Below are 21,047 nucleotides of genomic sequence, written 5' to 3'. Positions count from 1 at the left end.
AGGTTGTGGGTTCGGTCCCTGCCCTTGCTCAGTGGGTTAAGGATCCGGCGTTGCCGTGAGCTGTGCTGTAGGGCGCAGATGCGGCTCAGATCCCGCGTTGCTGTGGCTGTGGTGTAGGCCGGTGGCTACAGCTCCAATTTAGACCCCTAGCCTGGGAACCTCCATATGCCGAGGGAGCGGCCCAAAGAAATAGCAAAAAGACCAAAAAAAAAAAAAAACAAAAGCAATATAAGAGAGCCATTGGATAATATACAGTGTGTCAGTCTGTACATAGTAGGGATTCTGGAAAGAGAAGAAAAGGATTGAAAACATACTTGAAGAAATTATGGCTGAAAATTTTCCACGTCTATAGAAGAAACATCTGGATTCAGGAAGCACAGAAGGCCCCAAACAAGTTGAATCCAAACAGACTTATACCAAGACATATGATAAAAATGGCAAAAGTGAGTTAATTATAAGGGAACCCCCACAAGGCTATCAGCTGATTTATCTATAGGCCAGAAAAGAGTAGCAAGGTATATCCAAATGTCTAAAAGGGAAAAATCTGCAGACTAGAATACTCTACCCATCAAGATTATCATTGAAAATAGAAATAATTTCTCAAAAACTAAAAGAATACAGGGATACTAAGCCCATTCTAAAATACTGAACAGTGTCTTCTAAACAGGAAAGAAGTAAGAAGATACAGGATGGAGAAATCACAGTTGGAAAGTAATCACTTAAATAAGCCAGTGTACAGATCAAAACCAAAAACACAAACCCCTACTTGTGGAGTTCTCTTCCTGCCTCAGTAGTTAACCAACCTGACTAATATCCATGAGGACATGGGGTCGATCCCTGGCCGCGTTCAGTAGGTTAAGGATCTGGCATTGCCACGGGCTGTGGTGTAGGTCATAGATGCAGCTCGGATCCCGCGTTGCTGTGGCTGTGGTGTAGGCCAGCGGCTACAGCTCCTATTTGACCTCTGACGTGCGAACTTCCATATGCTGCTGGTGCGGCCTTAAAAAGACAAAAGAAAAAAAAAAAAAAAAACCCTACTTGTGAAAGTGGTGATACACACAAGGAATAGCAAAAGGATAAACATGAAAATGTAAAAAAAGGACATCATGGAGTTCCCGTCGTGGCGCAGTGGTTAACGAATCCGACTAGGAACCATGAGGTTGCGGGTTCGGTCCCTGGCCCTGCTCAATGGGTTAAGGATCCAGCATTGCCGTGAGCTGTGGTGTGGGTCACAGATGCGGCTCGGATCCCAAGTTGCTCTGGCCATGGTGTAGGCCAGTGGCTACAGCTCCGATTGGACCCCTAGCCTGGGAACCTCCATATGCCGCGGAAGCGGCTCAAGAAAAGGCAAAAAGACAAAAAAAAACAAAAAAGGACATAAAATCGTAAATTGTGGGGAAGGAGAATAAGAAAATCTAGAGGTTTTTTTTGGAATGTGTTTGCGCCTATGTGACTATCAGTCTAAAGCAAGCACAAGTAGGAAGGTATTAACATACTTGGAAAACAGGGCAACAACAAATCAAAAACAAACATTACTTTCACAAAAACCAAAAAGAAGAGAATAAAAGCATAAAATAAAAGGAAATCATCCAATCACAAACAAAGAAGAAACAGAATCAACTGGAAAACAAGGTTTAAAATGGCAATAAATACATATTCACCAATAATTACCTTAAATGTCAATTAACTGAATGCTCCAATCCAAAGACATAGAGTGGCAGACTGGGTTAAAAAACAAAAAACAGAGCCTACAGTATGCTGCCTACCTTAGGGCAAAGACCCACATAAACTGAAAGTGAGGGATGGAAAAGTATTTCACGCTAATGGAAATGACAGGAAAGCAGGGGTTCCCGTTCGCGTATCAAAGAAAATAGACTTTAAAATAAAGGACATGAGGAACACTGTTTAATGATAAAAGGATCCACTCAAGAAGAGGATACTCGTCAATACACATGCCCCTAAGAGAGGAGCAGCCAGGTACATTCAACAAATACTAGCAGATGTAAAAAGAGAAACGGATGGGAATACAGTAACAGTAGACTTGAACACCCTCTCACATCAGTGGACGGACCTTCTAGACAGAGAATAAATAAGGCAGCAGAGATCCTAGATGACACAATAGAGCAGACCTAACTGATATTTTCAGAACATTACATCCAAAAAACCCAGAAGATACATTCTTTTCAAGTGCACGTGGAACATTCTCTAGGATGACCCCATATTGAGGCACAAAACTAGCCTCAGCAAATGTAAGAGCCTAAAAATTATTTTAGGCATCTTCTCTGATCACAATGGCATGAAACTAGAAATCAACCCTGGGAGAAGAAATGAGAGAAAACATGACGACATGGAGACTAAACATCATGCTGTTAAAAACCAGCGGGTCAGTGAGGAGACTTAAAAAAAGGAAATTAAAAAGTACCTCGAGAGGAGTTCCCATTCTGGCTCAGCAGGTTAAGGACCTGATGTAGTCTCTGTGAGGATATGGATTCCCTGGCCTCATTCAGTGAGTTAAGGATCTGGTGTTTCTGTGGCTGTGAGGTAGGCCTGCAGCTTCAGCTCCAGTGCTACCTCTAGCCCAGAACTTCCCTATGCCGAATGTGGGGCTGTAAAAAGAAAAGAAAAAAAAGAGCAGGGGCATCAGGTTGGCCTATTAAAGTTTTACTACGAGCCCTATAAGCGTAGCCTCATCACCACCAGCGGGCTAAAAAGACATTTTGGATATAAAAGGCATCCTTCTTACCTGTTTGGGAGATTAGAAAGGTCTGATCAAATCCAATACTGCCATGGCTGTGGCTTAGGCCTCAGCAGCAGCTCCAATTCAACCCCTGGCTTGGGAACTTCCATATGTCATAGGTGCACCTGTAAAAAGAAAAGAAAGGAAAAGGAAAAAAACCCTTTGAGACAAATGACAAAACACACCGTACAAAATCTACGGGATGCCTCAAAAGCAGTTCATAGAAGGAAGTCCATGGCAATACAGGCCTTCCTCAAAAAGCAAAAATCGCAAATCAACAACCTAACCTACCACCTAAAAGAATTAGAAGAAGAAGTACAAACAAAACCTACAGCAGAAGGAAGGAAATCAACAAAAAGAATAGTGAGGAAATCAACAAAATAGAGATTTGAAAAAATAGAAAAAAATCATTAAAACCAAGAGCTGGTTCTTTGAAAGGATAAACAAAATTGACAAACCCTCTGGCCAGACTCATCAAGAAGAGAGAGAGAACCCAAATAAAATAAGAAACGTGAAAGGAGAAATCTCAAGGGCTAAGGCAGAAATGCAAAAAACCGTAAAAGAATACTGTGAACAATTATATGCCAACAGAGTTGACAACCTAGAAGAAATGGACAACTTTCTAAAAACGTACAGCCCACCAAAACTGAGTCAAGACAAAATAAATTATTCCAACAGACTGATCACTAGAAATGAAATTGAATATGTAATGAAAACACTCCCTACAGGAGTTCTCTTTGTAGCTCAGTGGAAACGAATCTGACTAGCATCCATTAGGACGCAGGTTTGATCCCTGGCCTTGCTCAGGGGATTAAGGATCCTGCGTTGCCACAAGCTGTGATGTAGTTTGCAGACGTGGCTCAGATTCTGCGTTGCTGTGGCTGGGGTGGAGGCCGGCAGCTATAGCTCTGATTTGACCCCTAGCCTGGGAACCCCCATATGCCACAGGTACAGCCCTAAAAAAGACAAAAAAAAAAAAAAAAAAAAAAAAAAAGAGAGAGAGAGAAAAAAACCACTCCCTACAAACAAAAGCCCAGTTCCAGATGGATTCACAGGTGAATTCTGCTAAACATACAAAGAACTTATATCCAAGGACTGCTCTTGTGGTTTATGGAGGTTCCTAAGCTAGGGGTCAAATCCGAGCTGTAGCTGCCGGCCACAGCCACAACAACATGGGATCTGAGCCACATCTGTGACCTACACCACAGCTCATGGCAATGCCAGATCCTTAACCCACTGAGTGAGGCCAGAGATTGAACCCACAACCTCATGGTTCCTAGTTGGATTCGTTTCCTCTGCTCCACGATAGGAACCCCAAAAAATTTTAAAACTCTATAAAGTGCATCCTAGCTAAAATTCCTTAAAGCACGTAATGGTAGCTGTGGCAAAGCAGTCTTTTTCTGTCTTTCTTTTTTAGGACCACACGGGAACTCCAAAGTGGCCTTTATGAGTATGCATGTACTGATAAAAAAGTAGACTTTGTATATAATGCATTAAATGTATTAATGAAATTTTTATTTTATTAATTTCATAACATTCTCTCATTATCAGTGTTAATTTTAGGATGCTACATAGGACCAAATTCCCTAAAAAGAATGGATTCAGCAGTTCCCGTCGTGGCTCAGTGGTTAGCGAATCCAACTAGGAACCATGAGGTTGCGGGTTTGATCCCTGGCCTTGCTCAGTGGGTTAAGGATCCGGCGTTGCCGTGAGCTGAGGTGTAGATCGCAGACTTGGCTCAGATACCGCGTTGCTGTGGCTCTGGTATAGGCCAGTGGCTACAGCTCCGATTTGACCCCTAGCCTGGGAACCTCCATTTGCCGTGAGAGCGGCCCAAGAAATGGCAAAAAAAAAAAAAAAAAAAGAATGGATTCAAATAAAAGTATAACTGGAGTTCCCCAGAGGCCAGCAGGTTGGGGATCTGGCATTGTCACAGCTGTAGTGTGGGTTCAATCCCTGGCCTGGGAACTTCTGCTATATCATTATAAAAATAATTAATTAATTAATTAAAAAAGAACTTATATCCATCCTTCTTAAACTTTTTTAAAAGACTGAAGAAGAAGGAACACTCCCAGAGACATTCTCTGAAGCTGCCATCACCCAATAACAAAACTGGAAAATGATACTACTAAAAAAGAAAAGTATAGGCCAATATCTTTTTTTTTTTTTTTTTTTTTTTTGTCTTTTTAAGGCCACACCTGCAGCATATGGAAGTTCCCAGGCCAGGTGCTGAATCAGAGCTGTAGATGCCAGCCTGCACCACAGCCACAGCAATGCCAGATTTGAGCCACATCTTTGACCTACACCACAGCTCACTGGGACAGTGGATCCTTAACCCACTAAGCTAGGCCAGGGATCAAACCTGAATCCTCAAGGATACTAGTCTGGTTCATTACCGCTGAGCCATGGTGGGAACTCCAGGGCCAATATCTTTGATGAATATAAACGCAAAAGTCCTCAACAAAATTTTAGCCAACCAAATCCAACAACACATAAAAAAGATCACACACCACGACCAAGTGGGAATCATCCCAAGTTCACAAGGATTGTTCAAATGCAAATCAACGTCACGCAGCACATTAACAAAAGCAAAGTCGGAAACAACACAGTCAGCAATAGATGCAGAAAAGGCGTTTGACAAAATCCAACATCATTCATGATGAAAACTCTTACCCAAGTGGGTATAGAGGGATCATATCCTAACATAATAAAAGCCATTTATGACAAACCCAGAGCCAACATAATACTCAACAGGGAAAAGCTGAAAACATTCCCGCTAAAACCTGGAACAAGACAAGGCTGTCTTGTCTCGCACCACCTTTATTCAACATAGTATTGGAAGTCCTAGCCACAGCAATCTGACCAAAGAAAGAACCAACTTGAGAGAAGAGGTTACATTGTCACTATATGTAATTGACATGATACTATATATAGAAAACCTTAAGGCCTCCACATAAAAACTACTGGAAGTGATCAAACCAATTCAGCAAAGTTGGAGGATACAAGATTAAGATTCAGAAATCGCTTGCATTTCTGTATATTAACAAATATTACAAAAGAAATATAAAAAACAATACCTTTTAAAATTGTAACCCCCCCCCAAATTAAATACCTAGGAACAAACTTGACCAAGGAGGTGAAAGACATACACTGAGAACTATAAAACATTAATAAAGGAAATTAAAGAGATTCAAAGAAATGGAAAGATCTCATGCTCCTGGATTGGAAGAATATTGGTTAATTGGCCATACGACCCAAAGCAATCTACAGATTCAATGCAGTCCCTTATCAAATGACCCATGACATTTTTCACAGAACTCGAATAATCCGAAAATTTATATGGAACCATAAAAGACCCAAGATTGCCAAAGCAATCCTGAGAAAAAGAACAAAGCAGGCGGCATCACTCTCCCAGACCTTAGACTGCATTACAAAAACTTCAAGACAATGTGGAACTGGTATAAAAACAGACATAAAGATCAAAGGAACAGAACAGAGAGCCCAGAACCTAATGGTCAACTAATCTCCAACAAAGGAGATGAGAATATAAAATGGGAAAAAGTCTCTTCCGCAAGTGGTGCTGGTGAAACTGGACAGCTGCATGTAGATCCACGAAACCAGACACGCCCTCACACCAGGCACAAAAATCAACTCAAAATGGCTTAAAGCCTTAAATATAAAACAACACACCGTAAAACTCCTAGGAGAAAACAAATGCAAAACATTCTCTGACATCAACTGTACAAATGCTTTCTTAGGTCAGTCTCCCAAGGGAAAAGAAATAAAAACAAAATTAAACAAATGGAACTTAAATCCCCAAGCTTTTGCACAGCAAAGGAAACCATTTAAAAAAGGAACAGCCAACCCACAGAATAGGAGAAAGTAGTTGCAAACGATGCACCCATCAAGGGCTTAATCTCTAAAATATACACACAACTCACTCGTACAGCTCAACGACAAAAAAACAACCCAATCAAAAAATGGGCAGAAGACCTAAACAGACAGTTCTCCAAAGACATACGGATGGCCAGTAGGCACATGAACAATTGCTCAACATCACTAAATATTAGAGAAATGAAAGTAAAAACTACAATGAGGCAGCAGCACCTCTCGCAGGTCAGAATAAGTGTACAAATAACAAATGCTGGAGAGGGTGTGGAGAGACGAACCCTCCTATACTGTCGGTGAATGTAAACTGGTACCAGCACTTGGAAAACAGTACGGCGGTTCCTCAGATAACTAAATGCAGAACTGCCCTATGATCCAGCAATCCCACTTCTGGACATATGTGCAGACAAAACTACAATTCAAAAAGATACATTTATGATCATTACACAACTACAGATGTGATAAATGCATTTGAGTAATAAAAAAAAATACATTTACCACTATGTTCATTGCAGCACCATTTTTTTTTTTCGTTTTTTTTTTTTTTTTTTTTTTTTTTTTTGGGCTGCACCCGTGGCACATGAAGGTTCCCAGGGTAGGGGTCAAATCGGAGCTGTTGCTACCAGCCTACACCACAGCCAACAGCAACACAGGATCCAAGCCACATCTGTGACCTACACCACAGCTCATGGCAATGCCGGATCCTTAACCCACTGAGCGAGGCCAGGGATCAAACCCACAACCTCACGGTTCCTAATCATATTCGTTAACCACTGAACCACAGCGGGAACTCCACTGCAGCCCTATTCACAATAGCCAAGATATGGAAGCAACTTAAATGTCCATCAACAGATGAATGGATTAAGATGTGGTACATATACACAATGGAATACTACTCAGCCATTAAAAAGAACAAAATAATGTCACTTGCAGTAACATGGATGCAACTAGTGATTCTAAGTGAAGTCAGAAAGAGACAAATATCGTACGGTGTCACATGTGGAATTTCAAATGCGGCACAAATGAACCTATGGACAAAACAGAAGCAGATGTGGAGAATAGACGTGTGGTTGCCAAGGGGATGGGAGGGAAGGGGATGGCGGGGAGATTGGGGTTAGTAGATGCAAAACATTTAGAATGGATAAGCGACGAGGTCTTACTCTACAGCACAGGGAGCTGTATCCAGTCTCTTGGGATAGATCATGATGGAAGGTAATATAAGAAAGGCAATGCATACATACATACATGACAGGGTCGCTTTGGTATATAGCACAAATTGGCACAACATTGTAAATCAATTATACTTAAAAAAAACGTGAGGGCAGTGACAACACCTGCCAAAGATGATGGTATGAGGATACAATAAAGTGCAGAGGGCACCCAGCCCAGCGCTGGGTAGGTGATGCTTGAGGAGTGTCCGGGGCATCCCTGTGGCCTGTGTCACTGTGGGCCTCTGTGGTCACAGCTGGGAAGGGAACATGGCAAAGTTTTGGAACAGACACAGTCCTCACACCTGTCCCTGAAAGGGGACCACAAAAGGCACAGGCAGAGTCTTTCACACTTAAGTGTGATCACAGCCCCTGGAACACTGAAAAATAAGCACAGGCTAGTGGGCGGTGGCGGGAGGGGGGTTGAAACACAGGTGCTCAAGTGTCAGCTGTTTTTTTAGCTGTTGTAGCAGAATGAGTGGTGGAGTGGTGGCTTCAGGGCTACTTAGCGCAAGCAGCGTGGGTGAGCTTCGCAACAGGATGCTGGCTACAAAGCCTGGCTTCCTACCAGATGGGAATTTAAACAGTAATCCCCTGTGTTGGAAGCCGAGGGGTTACCCTTGGTGGGGGAGGGGGATGTTTCCAGATACTGGTTACACAGACGTGGTAACTTGTCAGTAGTTTTATACACGCACACGTGTGTGTGATTCGCAGTCCCACTGCTGCCCCACCAAGTGCCCACCAATGCGCGACCTCCTCAGAGTCAGCCCCGCCCCTCACCCCCCAGGTCAGAGCTGCTCTCGGAGCGGGGCGGGCAAGGCCTTGCAGCAGCAAACACCAAACAGCCCCCCACCCAGCAGACGCGCCTGCCAGGGCTCTGGCAGCCACCCCCGAGGGCCCGCCGCTCTGCCCCTGCCCCTGCCCCTGCCCCCTGCGGAGGCCGTAGACCTCCTGTGTCCCCAGGGCAGCCCAGTCTAGCGGAAGTCCCAGCCCAGCCCCACGCAGCCTGGTCCTGAGCACCTTGGCCTGAAGTAGGAGGGCAGCTGGCAGCCCACTTCTCCACCCTCACCTGGCGCCTCCCTCGGTTTGCCTCCCCCGCCCCGCGCCGGCAAGGCCCTCCTTTGCCGCGTGGGCTTCTCCAGAACAGAGGCGGCCCCCTCCTAGTTCTGGGTGGAACTTCGCCGACCGGATGCCTCTGGCCGCCCCACCCTGCACCCACCCAGGACTGCCCTCGCGGGTGGCCAGGCGCCTGCGGGGGAGGGCTCTGAGGACCACTCCTCACCATCGGACCTGGCCCTCCCAGCGCCCCAGCTCCCACCAGGCAGGGGCAAAGCGGTGAGGACGCAGGCGTTGGTGTGTCCACAGCTGACAGCAGGTGCAGGAAACCCCTTTATTGGACAAGGCCACCCTATCCTTGGCCAGCGGAGGGGGCGGGGATCCCGCAGGGCCCCTGACGCCGGCAGGAGAGGGCGGGCGGGTTACGCGGCTGCTCAGGCCTCGGCCTCGGCCTCGGCTTCGCCATACAGCGGATTAATGAAGTAGCTGCGGCTGGAGCTCCTGACGTCCGGCTGCGGGGCCGGGGGCTGCGGAGGCGCAGAGTCAGGGAGCCCGGCCGCGGGGAAGTCCCACCCCCACCCCGTGCGCCCCCTCACCGGGTCCACGGAGTCTGCCGTGTAGAACACCGGGTTGCGGAAGCCCAGGGGCGTCCCAGCCGGCTCGGAGGCGGCCTCGTGGCGCCTACTCCACCTGAGGGCAGGAGGAGCCCTGCGTACCTGAGCCCCGCCCCGCCCCGACGCCCCGCCCCGCCCCGCGCCACCGCCCCGCCCACCCGCTTACCTGAGCCTCCCCGCGCGGCGCAACAGCAGCGCCGCCACCAGCAGCACCAGCAGCAATAGCAGCAGCGCGGCCACCAAGCCGCCCATCAGATCCGAGCGCGCCCCTGGCGCGTTCAACCCAGCAGCCGAGCTGCCTCCGACGGGCGGGCCCGACTCCCGAGCGGTCGCGGACAGGACCCCGAGGGCCTCGCCTGCAATGGAGGGTGCCGGCTCAGTCGCCCCCGAGGGGGTCGGGGCAGAGGTGGGCGGCCGGGAAAGGAGCATCTGGTCGTTACCGTGCTCCGCTATGTCCGCCAAAAGGGCCCGGGCCAGCCGCCCCGCGCTGCCCGTCTCGGGCCCGGTCTCTGCCAGCACCACCTGGATCTCTGTGTCCGCTTTCGCGCCGGAGGCCTCATGCAGGTGCGGTTGGCGCGGAACCTTGGACATGGCCATTCGCAGCCCCTGGTACTGGGGCTGGAGAGGGGGACAGAGTTGGCCCGGGGACTGCAACCCTCGGACCTGTAGGAACGTTGGAGGCAGGGACAAGCGGTGGGGCCGGCGGAGAACCGACGCAATGAGGAGGCGGAGTGGGGCCTGGGGGTCCCTGCAGAGGGGGAGGGCCCAGACCCGGGCTGCGGAGGCGGTGGGGGCGAGGGGAGCGCGGCTCCATTACCAGGGCCAGAAAGGCGTGCAGCAGCCGCGCCCGGTACCGCTCCAGGTCAAAAGCGGGGCCGTGGGTCAGCGACACGATGGCTCCTGCAGCAGGAAGGCAGTGGTCAGCACCGCGGATCTGGGTCCGAAAGGGATCCTGGGGCTGGGGGAGAGCCACGGTGGCCAGGTCGTCCCAGGAGCAACGGCCGGGCGGGGCGCTCACCGCAGAGGTCGCAGCACTGCCCTTCGGGCCGGAGGGCGTCTTGGCAGGCGGCCTGGGGGCAGCGGCCGCCCAGGGGCTGGAGCAGTGCCGCGCAGATCCACGGCTGCACCTGGAAGCGGGGAAGCGGGGCTCAGCTCGAAGGCGGAGGAGGGCAGACCGCAGCGAGAGGGCCGTGCACCCCGGGGGGCGAGGAGGCCAGAGACCCCAGGGCGCCACGGCCCTGGGCGCCGTCCGGGCGGTACCCCAGCCACCCCAATGCGGGCCCCCCTCACCTCGGCGTTGCCGCAGACGCAGCCCGACGGGTCCGCGCAGGCCTCGGGGTCCACGCTCAGCGCGCCCGACCCGTGGAAGCGCAGGCGGCCTGCGCGGGACGCCAGGAAGGCAGCCAGGTCCTCGTCGCGCGTGAACGTCTGCGGTGGCCAGGCACCACCGGAGCCAGACCGAGGACAAGACAACATTTGAATGCTCGGAACCCACAAGGCCAGCAGGGTGGGAGGTGCTCCGGGGAGCGGCACTGCCGGGCGAAGGCGCGGAGCTGAGACCCGAGCCCCCGCCCCGCGCCCGCGCGCCCAGCTCACCTGGCCCAGAGCCCGGACGCTGCGGACCCGCACGGTGCCGGGGCCGAGGCCCACCCGGAAGGAGGCGTCGGACGGGAAGACGGCGTCGTCGTGGCGGCAGGGCACGCGCTCAGCGTCCACGGAGAAAAGACTGCGCCCCGCGTCCCCCGCGCTCCACAGGCGCGGGTCGTGCCACAAGAAACGGTCGGGGTCGAGGAAGAGCGCGGAGGCTCCTGCGCGAGCCAGCGGCCCTGAGCTCCGCCGGGATGGCGCCCTCCCCTCCAGGCCCCACCCCCGGCCACGCGCCAACCGGGACTAGTCCTTCCCTCCGGGCCCCACCCACGAGCGCGCGCCCCAAGCCCCGCCCCCGGCCCGCCCCCCTCACCTGCGCTACAGTCCAGGTGTGAGCCGGTGTTCTGGGCGCTGAATCCAGCTCCGGAGGCCAGGACAAATTCCCCGTCCAGTGGCAGGAGCTGTAGGAAGCACAGGCTGAGGCAGCCCCACGCGGTGGTCTGGAGATCAGAGCGTCCCCTTCTGCCCCTCCCCTTTGCAGCTGGGGAAGAGAACCTAGGCCCTGAGGCCACCTCGCCCTGGCCGAGGGTCAAATAGGCCAGAGGGAGCAGGGCCTCAGGCCAAGGACAGGAGCCAGCCTGAGACCCGGGAGCGTGAGGAGTTTGGGGCACACTGACTCTTGTCAAGGCCATTCCCCCTCCCCAGTCACCCCTAAAAAACTACAACCCACGGGCTTGTGGGTTCCAGGAAGCCAAGCTGCTGGGGAGTCTGGAGGCAGCCTGACCTGTGAGCAGGGGAGGCGGCTGCAGTTGCCAAGGTAGCAGGGATGGCGGGAAGTGGGGCCTTGGAGTCACCTGTGTCTTCCCCGCAGCCTGGGCAGCCCCTCCACCACAGAAGCCCAGGCCTCAGGTGTCAGAGGAAATAAGGTATAGAGAAGGCCTGGCGAGGGAGGACTGGCCGCCCCCGCCAGGCCCTTCGGCGCCTCAGGATGAAGCCCCTCCTCCTTCCCCTCCGGGCTGCAAGTGAGGGCGGGGCCAGGGGAACTGCTCCATGCAGGGGTCACAAGGGGTTCAGCATCTCAGGGGACATCCATCCAGGGCCCAGGTTTGTGTCCCAACTTGGGCTGTAGGGCCTGCCTTTCAGTGTGTCATCACCCAAGCACTGGGCCTGACCAAGAGGCCGGTGCTGGAAGGCTTCAAGGTCACAGGCCAACTACCTTCTCAGCTGAGGGCACAGCACTGGGACTTCAAGGCAAACCCACCTACAGGTGCCAGGGGTGAGCCCTGGGGACAGGGGGACTCGCTATGCCTCAGAGGTGGGGGGATATCAGCGTGCAGGAAATGCAAATAACACACTAAGCGTAATGTTGAAAAGGAAGAGCAAATAGGCGAGGACCGATCTGGTTGAAGAATGTGACTGGCGCCTTCCCATTAAGGAACTCTCCGGAAGAAAGGACAGAGAGAAACCAGGAGACACAGAAGCTGGACACTGAAGCACCAATACTCAGATACGGTTGCAGAGTGTGTGCGTGTGTGTGCACTGTGTGATATCCAAAGAAACAATAAAGTGTTCATTATCTGCAGAAAACTGCGAAACCTCCAGTTGAAAGCTCCCACTGAATGCCAGATAAGGCAAGTCATGAGACACTAGGTTTATGAATATCGAAGACAAAGAGAACATTCTAAAGGCATCAGAGGAAAGAATAGATCACCTGGGAAGGAAAAAAGTCAGAAATCAGGTTCCTCAGCCACAAAGACGCATGAGAACAGATGGCAGAACAGGCTGCCTAAAGACTTCCAGAGCCCACAGCCGCCTCTAGACATGGCCCTGTCTTATTTTACATATATATGTAAAAAAAATTTTTTTTCGGTCTGTTTAGGGCTGCACCCATGGCATATGGAGGTTCCCAGGCTAGGGGTCAAAATGGAGCTGTACCTGCTGGCCTACACCACAGCCACAGGAACTGGGATCCCATCTGCAACCCACACTACAGCTCACAGCAACGCCAGATCCTTAACCCACTGAATGAGGCCAGGGATCGCACCCGCACCCTCATGGATACCAGTCAGTTTCATTACTGCTGAGCCACAACAGGAACTCCAGCACTAAAGAATTTTGAATGTTAGTCAACGACCTCCTGTTCCCTAAATCCCCAGTCCAAGTGTTTTCACAGGTGAAGTATACTAAACCCTCAGGGAAACTTACAGAAGTTCCAGAAAACAGAAAAAGAGTGAAAACTGCTGGCCCATATTATTCAGCCAGTGTCACCTTGATTCCAAAACTAAATTAAGGACAAAAGAAGAAAAATGATAGGCTCAGTTGACTTATGAACACTGATGCAAAAATATTAAAATGTTTGATGATGGCTCTAATCATGTATTTAACAAAACACGGGGATCACAGCGTTGGTGTCTCAAGAGTGGGGGTAGAAAGACAGGGAAGGCTCCCATCCTGACTTCCCCGCAGTATGTATCACAGTCTCCCAGCAGGTGGCAGTGGAGAGTCCTGTGCCAGCAAAATCAGCAAGACCCAGGGAAGTCAAGTATCTTGAAGAAGTGGCTTTTTTTTTTTTTGGTCTTTTGGTCATTTCTTGGGTGGCTCCCGCGGCATATGGAGGTTCCCAGGCTAGGGGTCCAATCCAAGCCGTAGCCCCCGGCCCACGCCAGAGCCACAGCAACGCGGGATCCGAGCTGCGTCTGCGACCTACACCGCAGCTCACGGCAACGCCAGATCCTTAGCCCACTGAGCAAGGCCAGAGATCGAACCTGCAAACTCATGGTTCCTAGTCGGATTCGTTAACCACTGAGCCACGACAGGAACTCCAAGATGTGGCCCTTTGACTGGCACCTGAAGGAAGGTGCCAGGAGGAGATCCCTCTTACAACGACAGTTTGGTGCCAGAAAATCTCACTAACAAGCTAAAGGAGAGAGACATTTCATCACAACTGACACAGGAAAAAGACATGAAAAGTTCAAAACCTATTTATGATTAAAAAAAGAAAAGCTTCTGGTAAACTGGCAATAGATTAGAATTCCCACAATTAAATAAAGTTTATGTACCAAAACTCTCAGCAAACATTATACTCAGTGGAGAAACTGGAATGCCTTCTCTTTCACATTGGAGAACGACAAGGAAGCCTGCTTTTGTCTTTTTTTTTTTTTTTAGGGCCGCACCTGAAGCAGAGGGAGGTGCCCAGGCTAGGGGTTGAATCTGAGCTGTAGCCACAGGCCTACACCACAGCCACGCCAGATCTGAGCCCATCTTCCACCTACTCACAGCTGTGGCAGCGAAGGGTCCTTAGCGGGGCCAGGGATCAAATCCGCATCCTCATGGATGCTAGTTGGGCTCTCAACTCACTGAGCCGCAACAGGAACTCCTACTTTTGTCGTTTTTTTTTTTTGTTGTTGTTGTTGTTTAACACAGGAGAAGAGTCCTGGACAATGCTATAAGGAGCGAATAAGAAAGAAAAATAGGACTGAAAACAAAGAGGAATAACTGTCATTATTTATGAAAAATAACCAGATAGAGAATATAACTCCTAAAAATAGAATTCATCATAGAAAGCTAACTATAAAGCACTTGAAAATTAGCCAGCACTACACAGGACTTCTGTGTGGACGATTTTAAAGCTCTCAAGTAAAGAGGTTTATAATCAATGATCTGAACGATTTGGAGAAGGCATCCGTGCTCTTGAGAGGTTAGCTTGCTTGTATAAAGCTGCTGTTCACTCCCAGACTCTAGGGTTTTGGTGACATTGTAACCTACTCTACAATTTCTCTGCAACGATGAGATCTACAAAGAACTAGTCAACCTGTCACAGAAGAGTGAAAAAGACAAGTTGCGGCAATGGGTATGAAGACACCCCACGGAGCCATGGCATGAGGGCGACGTGGTGCTGGTTGGAGACCAGGAGGAACCATCAGAGGAGCTGAAGGGGCACTCAGAGCCCCCACTGCACCCTCGGCAGCTGATGAGCAGTGACCACAGTGCCACAAAGCCAAAGGTCAACGCTGGGGGCTTGGAGGAGGACGTCGGAAATCAGGCTCATTCCAAGGAGAAAAATAAAGCTGGTTCCTTGGCTATTGCCCTGCTCAACCAGGTGCTCCGATGGCAAAACCGTGACTTTAACAGACACAATATATAGTTGATTAAGGTCGTGACCCTCAAGCAGGGAGAGATGCTTAAACAAAACACCCCAAACAGTTATACGGCAGGGGGTTTGCACTGAATAGATTAATAAAGAGCGTTTGTGATCAGCAAAGGGAAACGCAGGCGACGTCCACAGTGAGAAGAGACTGGCAGCCTCTCAGCAACCACTGATGGGTGGAAAATAGGAGATTCCCCTGCAGACAAGAAAACTGGGTAGAAGTTGGAGGGGAGAAGGGTTCGGAAGAGAAAAATCCCAGGGAGAGAAGTTCCAAACCAAAAGAAATGCAAATGAAGTCACGGAAATCGCTGTGCCTGTTACTAGGGCGACGGCTCCGCAGCTCGACAGAGTGGAGCGCTGGGGACCCGCCTGCCGCGGGGGTGGGAGGGGCCTCGGTGTTGGGTCCCCTCGGACCCCTGTCCCGGGGTTCCTGGGCCGTTCCTACCCGGCTCCTCCCGAGGCTGACCCCGCGGCACGGAGGAGAGGCGGAGGAGGTGAGGGGGCGCCTCACCGGGCGGTGTGCAAGGATGCAGGTGCACTGAAGGCTCTGCACAGGGAGGAGGGCTCCCGTCCTGGCAGCTGGGCACCGGAAGGGAGAGGCGGGTGGAGAGGCCCGATCAATGAATGAACAATGAATGAATGAATGGATGTTTTCTCTTTTACGATCCTGGAGCTCTTCCTAAGGAGATCATCAAAATAACGAGGTCTGGAGAGACCCCCCACCAGCCAAGGTCCTGGGCTCCCCACCCCCAAGGGACTCCTCTGTCCCGAGGGTGGGGGGTGGGGGGCACCAGTTCCCAGAACGCCTCCCTCTGGCTCCAGGCCACCTGGTTGCCATGGTTACTAGGGCTGTGGAGGCGAAGCCGCTGGTGCAGCCCCTGCGCCCCTATGCACAGTCCCCTCTCCACCGTCCTCTTTGGGTTGGATACATGTAGGAAAGGTATAGTCATTCGGGACCTGCGGGGACCAGGACACTCTGCTCCATGTCCCCTTCCCAGGCAGGGGTGTATCTCTGGCTGCGAAGTGAGGATGAGGTCCCCTGTGCCCACCAGCCCCTCTGCATGGGGCCAGGCTTTCAGAATTAAAGCCCCTTGTGAAAACCATCACCTAACTGGAGCCACCTCCAACTGGAAATACATTCTGGGGCCCCCAGATCCTGCATCTGGGCAAGAGATGGGGTGGGGCTGCCTCTGGACCACCCTCACTTACCCACAAAGTCCAGTGGGCTCTGGGTGAGGACCCCCCACCCCGGAATTCACCCCGTGAAGCAGTTTGAGAACAAGGTCCCCTCGAGTTTCAGGCACTGGGACAGGGAAGGGCTTTGGTGAGGCAGAGAGTGGGTGCTTTCCCCAAGCAAACCTTAAGAACACAGGCCGTTGGGAGCAGGGGCCACAGGCAGAGGGCAGTGGAGATGGGAGGTGCCCTCCACACCCCCTTCCAAGGCTGGGGCACAGCGTCCCCAACCAGAGGCAAAAGGCCAGTGGCCTGCCTGGTGCTCCCTGCAGGTGGCAGCAGTCAGGAGGCAGGAAGGGGCTTTGGCTGACCCCAGTGGGACCCACCAGCCCTCTCCAGCCCAGGCTGCATTCGCAGCCCCGCCTCACCATATCCGAGATGCTGTGACCTTCTCGCACCAGGACGGACACCATCTGGAAGCAGCAGCTCCATCAGCAGCTGAACCCCAGTTGGGCTCCCACCAGCCGGACCTCCCAGTCCCCCCACCCGAGCCCAGCATCGGGGACCAGGCACCTTGTCCGCAGGGAATTTGACGGCAGCGCCTGCGCATGGGGTCTGGTTCTGGCTCCAGTTATCGGCGGCATCAAAGTAGGTGTTGGGGACCCAGAGTTTGTAGGCGGCCCGTGTCAGCGCTGGGCAAGAGGCAAGTGAATGCTCCCCAGGCCCTTGGGATCCAGGTTCCTGCCCAGATGCCCCAGTGCCCAGGGAGGATGACCTCGCCCAGACAGGTGCAGCAGGCCGCTCAGGACCCATGGCCCGGGCACGGATGGGGGCCCCGCAGCCACCCAGACCCAGGCCCTTGACGCTCTCTGCGTCAGACCAGACCCTGCGGGAGCCTGGCCCAGGAGCTCTGACAGAGGAACTCCTGCTGGATCTGCAGATCCTGCTCAAAGGTGCCCTCCTCCACGATGCCCACCAAGATCGCCTCCGAGCCTGCTCCCAGTTTGCCCCGCACTGGCGCGGAGGCCTGGGCCAGGCAAGGATGGTGACAACCAAGGGAGGAAGGTGGATGGGGTAGCTGAGGCTCTGCAGAGAAGAAGGGGCCGGGGGAAGGCAGGGCCCGGCCAGACAGTCTCCAAACCAACAGGAGCTGTGTCCTGAGGGAGCAGCGAGGGCCTTAAGGGAGGGGAAGGGGGCGGGATGCCCCCCGCCTGGGTGTGACAAGTGGGGGACAGGCCGGCAGCAGAGCCCTGCAGCCTCCAGAGCTGTCACTGCTTCCTGCAGGGACGGTGCCCACTTCGCAGACAGAGGAATTACGGGAGGGCAGGGGCGGGTCCGAGCAGTCGGTCCAGCCAGGGTCCCGGCCTCCAGCCTCCCTTGGCCTGGGCTGGGCGGGGTGGGACGGGGCGCTGTGCTCGGCCACCGGGGAGGCCCCGCTGGGTCTTACAGCCCCTCAAGCTCTCACTGCCCACCCTCGGGGGACCTTGGCCTCTGGGCGTGGAGCCCCCACAGTGCCCCCCACTCACCGCAGAGCTGCAGCCACAGCAGGACCCGGCCTGGCGCACCCATCTCGCCTGAGTTTCAGCGTCTTGGACCAGGAGACTTTGCCCTGTGGGGCCCACGTGACCAGGCCGGGTGGGGCGGGGGCAGCCAGGGATGGTCACACATTTACCTCCTCACCTGCCTGCAAGGGCTCTTGGGCCCCTCGGAGGCACCCCCCCCACACACTCAGCCCTCTGGGACTTGACCTTGGGTGCTCAGGAAGAGGGGCTTGTTGGGAAGGACTTGCCTGAGGAAAGACAGGTGCACTGGGGCTGGGGGAAGCAACCTCTGGGCTGCCCCCGTCTGCCCACCTCTGGGGCCGGGTGTCCACCCTCCCAAGCAGGCCCTCCTGCCTCCTGAGCTGGAGGGACCGTGGCCAGTGGGAGACGGACGGTGCCGGGTGTCTCGTGTAGGGAGGAACGGTGACTGGGGGACGGGGTGTGTGTTTAGTGGGTGGATGAGGAATGGATGAAGATGGTGCATGAACGGACAGTAAGCGAGTGACAGTGGGTGGAAAACGGGCGGCGTGTGAGTGGGACGTGCCAGGTGGTAGACGGATGCCTAGATGGCCTGGAGATGGATGGCTGGTGACCCGCAGACGGATGACGGGGGGCAGGTGTGTGCGGAGAGCTGTTAGCTGGTGGTGGATGGCTGGGTGGCTGGAAGGAGGAGAAGCGTGTAGTTTGCAGAAAGACGGGCAGTGGATGGCAGACGCTGGTTGGGGGAAGGGGAATGGCGTCGAGCGTGGAAGGTGCGGTGACGGCGGGATGCATGGATGGCTGGAGGGTGGGGGATACACTGTGTGGACAAGTGGCTTGTTGAGATGGATGGTGGGTGAAAAAAGGCTTTGGCCTTTGGATGGTGAATGGTGGATGTGTGACTGGCACGCAGGGTCTAGATACGGCTGTGAGTGGACGGGCGGATGAGGGCAGAGAGGGTGACCCTGCCTAAGGCCTGGGACCTCACAGGGGAGGGAACAACTGGTGCGGAGGCCCTGCAGCAGGAGCATGAGGCTCCAGGAAGGCGAGGCCACATCTGCAGGTGGGGGGCCCTGAGGCGGGCACACTGCTGCTGGGGGCTGGGCTTGATGTGTGTGGAGGAGCCCAGGAGGCCAGGGTGGGGGTCTCCACCTGGCTTGGATGGGACCAAGCTGGCCACCTGTCAGCCAAGGGGACACCTCTGGGTGTCCAGCAGTGGTGGGGCCAGGCTCCGACACAGGTTGCCCTGGGTTTGCACGCTGTGTGAGGCTGGACAGTTCACTTAGCCTGGTTCATTCTTCATGGGCAGAGCCAGGCAGCAGTGCCCACCTCACAGGGCACCGGGATGAGGCTGAGGGTCTAGGACACTCCATCCCTCTTCCATCTGGGGACTATGGGAAGAGGAGGATGTGGGGGGAGCCGGACTGGCAACCACCCCCAGTGAGCTGCTAAACCCGCCACCCTGGGGAGGGCGCTGCTGCGTCTGGCCAGGGGCCTGTGTTGTCCCAGTGGGAGGTTTGATCTGTCACTTGCCCCCACAGCCTCTGAATTGAGGGGAAGTCTGTCAGGGTCACTTCACAAGCCTCTGGGCCCAGAGGAGTCACAGCCGTAGGGAGAGACACTGGCTGGCTCCAAACCCCTTGCCGTCGCTCCCTGGGGCTGGCTGGGCCAGGACAAGCACCATGTGTATGGGACTTGGGCTGCTTAAGGGCAGAGTCTGAGGGCGGCCACCAGGGGCTGGACCCTGGGCACCGTCAAAGGCAGCCCTCACCAGCTCACGGAGGCTGTGTCAACCAGGTGACCAAGCCCCAACTCCATGGGGGTGGGAAAGGGGGACTCCTGCAGCCCAGAGCCTTGGCCGTGGGGTGGCCCCTCACTGCCAGGGCTCCAGGCTCACTTCCTGGCTCAGTCCTGGGAGCGCAGGGCACGCGGAGGGGACACCAGTGGCGGCCCTGCTGGGGACACAGGCTCCTGTGGCCCTGCCAGGCGTGAGTCCCCAGCTCACCCAGGAGTCTCCTAGTCGGGCTCAGAGCAGGGCAGCCATGCCCTGTGCCCCGAGCAGAGGGAGGCGGCAAGAGTCCCAGCCGGCTGCCTGCCCCACTGCAGGCCTGGACCACGGCTGCCTGGGTAGACCCCAGGGACCAAGGCTGAGGCCCAGTCGCTCGGGGCTGAGGCTCAGGTCGGGGTGGGCCCTGGGGAGCCGCGCGGAGCCCCTTCCTCGTCACGCCCTGCTGTGCCCGTGTCCCCGACGGCGTCCTGGGGGAGAGTGCCCTTCCTCCTGGGGTGGCTGCACACAGGACTCGGCGAGAGAAAACTCCAAAAGGGTGGAAGAAAGGAGCCAGTTTCTGAAATTCCACGGAGCACCCCCTCTAGGGACCCCCTGCCCCCGTGTCCACTGTCTACCGTGCAGTCCTGGGGCTCTGGCTGCAGGCCTGAGTGGGGAGGTGGGCGAGCACAAGGGGTGGGGCGAGCAGCCCAAGTGCTGGGATTGGGTGAGGAGGAGCTGGGGGCCACGGCCTCCCTGCTGTGTGCTCCCCCGAGGCTGCGGGGTGGCTGGGAGGGAACAGCAAGCCCTGGGGGCAGGTGGCACCTTTGGGCCAGGCCCTGAGACTGGGGGGCGGGGGGCAGCCTGTCTTCGGCCCAGCAGGCCCATGAGGAGGCCTGGGACCCCAGCCGAGACTTGGAGAAGGGAGAGAAGCTGAGCGCGGTGGCTCTGGGGTCAAGAGGGACCGTAACACCTGAAGGAGCAGGGGCAGCGGGGGGGTCAGCGGGGGAGACTGAGCCGTTCCCGGGGTTCCCACTGCCTTGCAGTGTTGGAAAGCAGTCCTCATGCCTGCTAACTTGGGGGAACGTCGTGGGAGACGCAGGGCTTCCATACTACTGGGCCTGACCCACGTGACCAGATGCCGAGCTGGCAGGGGGCCGTCTCGGCCCCACACTCCACACCCCAACTGAGAGCCCCCATAGCCACCTGCAACATCCGAGCCAGCCGGGCTGTTTACCAGCCCCCGTGTTCCGGAAAAGGGGCTGGATGCTGCTCTTCCACCTGACAGATGAATAAACAGGCTCAGAGAGCCCACAGCCCCACAGCTGATTGAGCGGTCGAAACGGGCCAGG

General features: G+C 54.1%; 1 protein-coding gene across 3 annotated transcripts; it reads right to left on the bottom strand.

Annotated features, from left to right (window-relative positions):
* Nucleotides 1-9,209: 9,209 nt before the first annotated feature.
* AMN (amnion associated transmembrane protein) lies at nucleotides 9,210-18,043 on the bottom strand. Of its 3 annotated transcripts, XM_021081631.1 has the most exons (13): nucleotides 17,937-18,043; nucleotides 16,984-17,102; nucleotides 16,839-16,883; nucleotides 15,749-15,916; nucleotides 11,464-11,551; nucleotides 11,100-11,311; nucleotides 10,794-10,931; nucleotides 10,522-10,630; nucleotides 10,321-10,403; nucleotides 9,944-10,121; nucleotides 9,670-9,859; nucleotides 9,486-9,579; nucleotides 9,210-9,416 (listed from the first exon to the last, which is right to left on the bottom strand). In XM_021081631.1, the coding sequence occupies exons 1-13, from the start codon at nucleotides 17,977-17,979 to the stop codon at nucleotides 9,324-9,326; spliced, it is 1,560 nt and encodes a 519-aa protein (XP_020937290.1). In that variant the 5' UTR covers nucleotides 17,980-18,043; the 3' UTR covers nucleotides 9,210-9,323. The 3 variants fall into 3 exon arrangements, with proteins under 3 accessions (XP_020937290.1, XP_020937292.1, XP_020937291.1); XM_021081633.1 differs by lacking the exon at nucleotides 15,749-15,916; XM_021081632.1 differs by lacking the exon at nucleotides 15,749-15,916 and having other exon boundaries at nucleotides 9,670-10,121.
* Between the last annotated feature and the right edge of the window lie 3,004 nt (nucleotides 18,044-21,047).

Source organism: Sus scrofa, unplaced genomic scaffold (genome assembly GCF_000003025.6).
Source record: "Sus scrofa isolate TJ Tabasco breed Duroc unplaced genomic scaffold, Sscrofa11.1 Contig1914, whole genome shotgun sequence".
Classification (NCBI taxonomy): Eukaryota; Metazoa; Chordata; class Mammalia; order Artiodactyla; family Suidae; genus Sus; species Sus scrofa.
The sequence above is the reverse complement of the archived record's forward strand: the minus strand, read 5'-3'. Positions and strand labels throughout refer to the sequence as shown.

Bases quoted from the DNA above. Each gene is read 5' to 3' on its own strand.
- AMN (XM_021081631.1), bottom strand. From the start codon at position 17,979: ATGGGTGCGCCAGGCCGGGTCCTGCTGTGGCTGCAGCTCTGCG. The intron at 11,552-15,748 runs GTGAGGCGCCCC...TGCTTCCTACAG, and splicing joins GCATCCTTGCACACCGCCCG to CTCCTGCCACTGGACGGGGA. The intron at 10,631-10,793 runs GTGAGGGGGGCC...CCCCGCTTCCAG, and splicing joins GCGTCTGCGGCAACGCCGAG to GTGCAGCCGTGGATCTGCGC.